Consider the following 6,864-nt stretch of genomic DNA (forward strand, 5'->3'; position numbering starts at 1 on the left):
CATTAATGTTTGTCTACTCTTCAACAAAAAAGATTTTTCTCCATAAAGTAAAATATGAATATAAATAATGCGCGGTATGATAATTTGTCTGCATCACTTGGTGTGTCATATGACCGACGACATCCAAAATAAGCATTCAATGCTTAAATAACAACAGGAATGGTGATCTCCTGATCAATATGCTTGTTGATACCAACACATGTATAGTCAATGGAAGGGTTGGTTCACGTGACTTTACGAATATAAACTCTAATGGGTTGTGGGCTATATGTCATTACGCCAAACGAAAAATTACATACCATATCAAGCATGAAAGTGCATACTGCGAATAAATTAAGAAACAAAACTGGACTCCAATGCTTCTCTAAAGTTAACGACTTCTCACTCCTGGAATTAATAAACTTTTAAATTTAGTTACCAGAAAGCAATGACAAAAGACAAGAAAAGAGAAATGTCAATAGTGCTAAAGTACCCAGAAGTTCCAGGTTAAAAACCTATCAGATTCATTCTCAAGTGATGAAACAACAGCCGCCAAACTCTTAGACCTTAGATAAATTACAGCACTCTATATATGTAAAAAAAAAAAGAAGCAGATAGGGCATACAAACACTTACCTAGATTCATCACAAGAGAAATGGAAGATATCCTCATATAAATGTGTAAAAACAACGCCCACGAGAATAACCATAGAAGAAACAAATGTCCAACGAATCCTTACTAAAATGAGACTTTCAGTTGTTAATAGAACACAGTCTGTGAAAATGAAAAGACGTTTAAGAAGTGTAAAACAATATCAGAAAAAGACAAGTGAAACAACATTTTATAGACTCAAGACGTGAGTTTGATAAACTACATAGGAAAATCTCATATGTCCTTTAACGTGTTTAAGGCAATGTGCCAATATTTCTCTGTATTGTATCTAAGTAAATGAAATTTGACTTGCAATATTGGCATTTGAGACGTAAATAAACACTTATTTACTTACTTACTATGGAGGCTGGGTCGGTGGTCAACAAATCGCCTATCTTATAGTTAGTACATATCCAATCTTTAAGATATGATTTTTGTTTATCTATAAGCTATTATTTGGTATGGACAAAATCAATACTTATATATTTTTTCGCTTTAAAATTTGAGTTTTTTTTTTCTATTGCTAAAGAATAAGGTAGACTCTTTGTTTTCAAGATCAAAATATTCTAAAAATTTCCACAACCATCCAGAACTCTTAATTCGAATTCCAGTATTCACCATTCACCTATCGCCTGCATATTCTTTTATTGAAAATTCGCCTGTTTCTTCAGTCTATTGCTTAGCAACCACTGCCGCTTTATATTTTAAGTCGATCATTGAGGTCGGAGCGTAATCAAATCTATCATAAAACCCTTCGGGCTTTGTTGAAGTTATCACGCCTCAACCGTAATGATAACCTCATAATACCTGAGGAATGATTCTATATTCCTTGATTAAACAACATGCAGCTATATTCTAAGCCTGAGATAACCTATACTTGGGATTGATAATAATTTTATTGGTTTCGATGAGGTAATAATGCTTGGATCCGTGGCGGCCATATTTAGCCCTATCAACTCAATCCTACCAGTACTTTCATGACGTTGATTATTTTCATACCAGCCAAGTTCAAAAGTTTTGATTACTGTAGTTTTCCCATTTAAGCGATCGGTTATGTCTATGGAGGTTTCCGCGCCTTCGATTTAACAGTTTACCAAACCTTTCTAGGACCAATAAAAAGATAATTTGAGTACGATACAGTGAACACAATAATAAAAATTTAACATCTATTTGTAGAAAATATTTGCATAGGTAACTATGATTATTTGTTGAAAAGGAAGAAAAATAAGTTATTCTCAGAAATGTCTTTATATGATAAGTGATGGAACAAGAGACAAACGTCTGACTGGTTTTGGGAAACCTCTGTACATTTATATTCAAGTTCATAAAAATTCACAATAATATACAGCACAAATACCGAAACATCTACATTTGCATTTAATATGTGATTGCTGCTTATTCACAACTATTTAGCCTACCCTTTTTATAAATTACCGTCTTCAACTACATACATATACATGCAATTTAAAATGATTGAACAACAAAATAAATTTTATATTAATACATTTTACATTGAGCCCACTCGCTTTATGTTTCTGCTTTTCATGAATGCTCCATTCTAATTGGTTCCACCACATTTTTGGAACGAACATTCAACAATTGCATAAGACTTACATGTACGTAATTGCATATTTTCCTTAGATAATCTTCGTTTTCATTACAAGGATTCAAGGGTTTCACGTTTTGGATATGATAAATACTGGTATTTATGAATGAAAAAGATAGCTTAATAACATTTTTGGCGTTTAGAAAATGGATTAAAAGAAAACAAAAACATAATTATAATAGACTTAGAACTTTTAATATTATGAATACAAACGTTATTTTTACAGATTTTCATATTCTTCTATGATTTTGTTCCACCGTGAATCAATCTCATGTTGTGGGGTTTTCCACATCAAGGATACAAGCGGCCATCCCCGAGCTGCAGTATTAAGAACATAAACATTGCTAGGATCCATATAGTAGGTATATGCACCCATCACAAGAGACTGGGCGATTCTGGCACAGACGCAGACCTTCAAAACCTCTCTCTCAGTATCATTCATACTTCGCACGGACAAATAACCCGCCAGTACATGACCTCCTACGTCACGCTGATCGAATTCTTTACACTGAATGGACATGTAGGCAATGCAAATAGCGACATCAAACACTGTATACGATGATACTGCGTCATTGAAGTCAATGAGGGCACTGACGTCACAAACACGTGGTTCTCCGGATGCAACTTTTTGTCCTGGAATTTCTTGTACTATAATATTACTCTCATTCACATCTCCATGAATAATGCCTGAAATGAAAATCAGAATTATATATATATATATATATATATATATATATATATATATATATATATATATATATATATATATATATATATATATATATATATATATATATATACCTAAGTTTTTTTAAGATGATTTTTTTCAAGATTCAAACATTGTTGGAACCCACGTGGTTTTTCCTTATCCGTTACTCTGCATTTACGGATTTTATATCTGTTACTCTGCGTTCAAAGCAGCAATTTGGATAGAAAACCTGTGGGTTCCATCGATGAGGTTCAAAGAAACGACTTACTTTTTCTTAGCTTGTGGTATTTTGGGACGACTTCTTTGTTGAATGCGTCGATGATTTCTGACATTAGTGCTTTTTTATTCTCGTCTTGTACTCCAACTAAGAATTCACGTAAACGCTCCACCTCGGTTAAATTCCATAAAAATGTATAGGAGTCGAAGAATCGATGATGAAAACCCTGCGTTTGAATGAAATATAAAATATCATCATTTACATTCATTGTCTTTAATTAGTAAGATGTTGCTTTGTATATTTTGGGGGTATTTTTTGCAATAAGATCGTATTTTCTTCGAAAGAACGTAACGGGGTTTTTTTCAGCTTCTGAAAAGTAAAACCGATTCTATTTTAAAAAGGTTAAGGACAAATACAATTTAATATGTTTAAAATTTAAAATTTCCATACTTACTTCCATAGCATTATGAAATTTTCCTAGGACTTTGCCAATGTTGTAAAGACTCTTTGGATGTACAGGTTTATTAAAGAAAGTTTCTCCAGGAATGTAAGTCAGAAGACGTACAATATAAAAATCAAATGGTGTGGAATCTGCAATGTAACAGATCCAAAATCAATCAATAAACCATTCATTGCGAACGTCTAAATATTGTATTTACAGTACCCATCAGACCCAACCTAACAGAAAGTAAACCCCAACTAAACATTGGGGTTACTTTCTGGGTTTACTCCGGTTTTACTAGAGTGGACACAGAGAGTAAACCCCAATTAGAAGTACACCTCTGAAATGTATTCGGAATATAAAAGGGGCGGGAATTATAGGCAGTAAGATCGAAAGATAAAAGATGGGTCTGCTTCACACTTCAGTGCGTACAATTGACCCCAAAAGCAATTCCCGAGTAAACCCCTAGTAAACCCCGCGTTGACCTAAATTTTTACAATGTAAACCCAAAATAAACCCCAAGGTAAACCCAAAAGTAAACCCTGGGTTTAGTTGGGTTTTACTCTAATGATAGTTCGGTCTGATCAGTACTGTATATCTATGTGCACGTACTTGTATTATGCTTTCTTTACTTTGCAACTTTCTTTAATGTGCAGTAGAATCACTAATATTTGCGGAATCTCGGTTTTCGTGGATTTCATTAGCACCTTTCAATCACTAATGAATTATGAATCAAAATCTTCATTCATTACACAAATTTACGAAATACTGTCCAAAGATTTTTTAAAATAATTTGGGCTCAACGAATTTAGGGGATTTCACGGTAACCTGTAATGTTTTCCGAGTGGTAGATCTTTTCCAATGACATATTTTCTCCTTTCAGATTTTTCACAATGTGAGGAACAGAGATCCCATTTTTGGCAACGTGATTAATCAGCGCGTGCTGTGCTTCTGAAAATAGATTAAAAATGTTGCCCTAAATTTGCTATCGGATCATGCAGATCAATGCGTAAAATTTCATGAAAGGTATTAAATAGTATAAACAAAATAAAAAATATATTACCAACAAATAGTGGATTTTTGGACTGCATTTTGTTCAATATTTTTAAAACATAACCGTCTTCTTCAGGGTGCTTTATATAGGGATTCTCTGATTGGCCAGTGACGATCACGTGGTAGTTCTTGTCATCATAACTATCCAACTCTTTGCAAGACTCCACGTTCAGACCATATAAGGATTTGACAAGATGGGGAATATGTTTCATAGGAACAAACGGTTTGATTGTCTCTCCGACGGCTTGCATCATATCACCCTGATCGGCCATGCTTGAGTTTAACAGCAATGATTCTAACAAAATGAACGACGCATTTTATTATATATAGAAATATATAAAAAAGCAAGACAGCTTTTAATTGTTGAAATGATACCGTTTACCATGGCAAAAGATAAAAAATGTCTTTCAAAAATAATGTTTGAGAGTAAATTGTAAATACCGGTATGAGTGTTGGCAACAAAGAAATTATAGAATATTGTGAATATTTCATTTCAAAGAAACATTTTCATCAGAATAGAGAGTGAATGTTGTTCGTGCGATTCATGTTTCTATCGATAATTTGTACATGGACAGAAATAGATTTCGCATACCAACAAAAAACAAAAGCTGAAGTTAATTGGTAATTAAATTCTAACCATTTTCGATTTATGCAATGTATGTATTATATGTATTATTGTTCAACACTTTTTTGTGATTTTTCTCAACACTGTAATTCATGCAGTTCAGAGAATAAAGAAATTGTCATTGTCATTGTCATTTAAGTTTGATGTTTTTCAACATCTTATGTAAAACCGTACCCATTAAGGGAGATATCAGGCCATCTTGTACACATGTGTATCAAAATATAAACATTTTTTAGTGAACTTGTGTGTGTAATTTTCATACAAAACAACATGTAAAACTCTATTTTTATTGCTTTTCATCTTTAGAAAACATTTTATCAGTTTTTGGAATAAACGTGTCTGTTCAGGAAATGTTTACATTAGTTCTGGTTCTCATATGCACAGGATGGTCGGATCTCCCCTCCCCCCCCCCCCCCCCCCATCTAAACACAGTGTGTTTTCGGATGTTCTTATGGTTTAACTCTAAACTGTAAACTCCCAAAGGAATTGCGTTAGTAAATTTTCACTTCTCCGACCCAAACCCCAACCATTAAGACGTATACAAAATCATATCAGGTACGTTGTCACCATGTAAACTCACTGACATGACCTAAATAATAATAAAACAATGTGTTTACTTCAGTTTAAATGTCCTCTTTCTTGGACATAGTTTCATTGGAAAATATTTTGTAGCTACTTGGGATAATATAACTTGTGACTTAATTGTGAAGCAATATTGTTATTTTAAAAGATCTGCGTTATAAATCATAAATCATAAAGATGTAATCATAAAACTTAGATTGCATCCAATTAATGTAAATTACCAGATGGTGAGTTTTTCTGAACCAAGAAGAAACCAAATAGCTAAATACTTACTTTATGCTAAGTCCTGAATGTTATTGCACGCGTCTGGACAGAGGTGCATTTAAACTACTCCCCTTGTGTGTTCATTACCCACTTGACTAGGCACGCGATGACGCTTGTATTCAGGTTGAAATTAGAAATAGGCCAAACTGACTGTTATCTGGTTCACTGAAGGTCATGTTATCAATTTTAAACCGAGGCCTTTGTATATATAGAATTTCACCTTGGTTGTGTTTTACTGTAAAATACACCTTGATGTGTTCAGTGTTTCACCATTGTTGAATTTAATTGAAATCGACCGTTAGTAGCATTCGGTTGATATGTTGTTGTTGTATTTTTTACTAAATATTTCTATCAGATAAGTTAGGTGCATTGTGAAGATGCCACCATCAATAATGTATGTATGTACCTGGATGTTGATTTTTGACTCTTACGTGGGTTATGTATTTTATTTTTTGCCTTCACACCCGCATTAAATATGCACAAAAGCCGAGCTGCTTTCTATGACGTTAACAATCCGCCTGATTTAAACAGTTTGAGGCAAACCCAACAACTGTTTTGTTTTACCACGGACCAAAACTTAAGAAAATAATATGAAAAGACGTTACTGTTGCTATTTTGGCGTCTTTTAATCGCAACTCGCCGATTGTAGAAAATATTTGGCAAACATGTTACGCGCGATTCACAGTCCTACCATATGTATAAATCCTGTTATGGAAATGTTTAAATATACATGTAT

At 33.4% G+C, this 6,864-nt stretch overlaps 1 protein-coding gene across 1 annotated transcript; it reads right to left on the bottom strand.

The window, feature by feature from the left end:
- Nucleotides 1-2,039: 2,039 nt before the first annotated feature.
- LOC105339360 (hydroxylysine kinase) lies at nucleotides 2,040-6,317 on the bottom strand. The gene is made up of 6 exons (XM_034473885.2): nucleotides 6,138-6,317; nucleotides 4,668-4,952; nucleotides 4,433-4,555; nucleotides 3,617-3,753; nucleotides 3,214-3,388; nucleotides 2,040-2,923 (listed from the first exon to the last, which is right to left on the bottom strand). Exons 2-6 carry the CDS (start codon nucleotides 4,927-4,929, stop codon nucleotides 2,457-2,459), a joined length of 1,164 nt encoding a protein of 387 aa, XP_034329776.2. The 5' UTR covers nucleotides 4,930-4,952; nucleotides 6,138-6,317; the 3' UTR covers nucleotides 2,040-2,456.
- Nucleotides 6,318-6,864: the final 547 nt, after the last annotated feature.

Source organism: Magallana gigas, chromosome 8, assembly GCF_963853765.1.
Source record: "Magallana gigas chromosome 8, xbMagGiga1.1, whole genome shotgun sequence".
Lineage (NCBI taxonomy): Eukaryota > Metazoa > Mollusca > Bivalvia > Ostreida > Ostreidae > Magallana > Magallana gigas.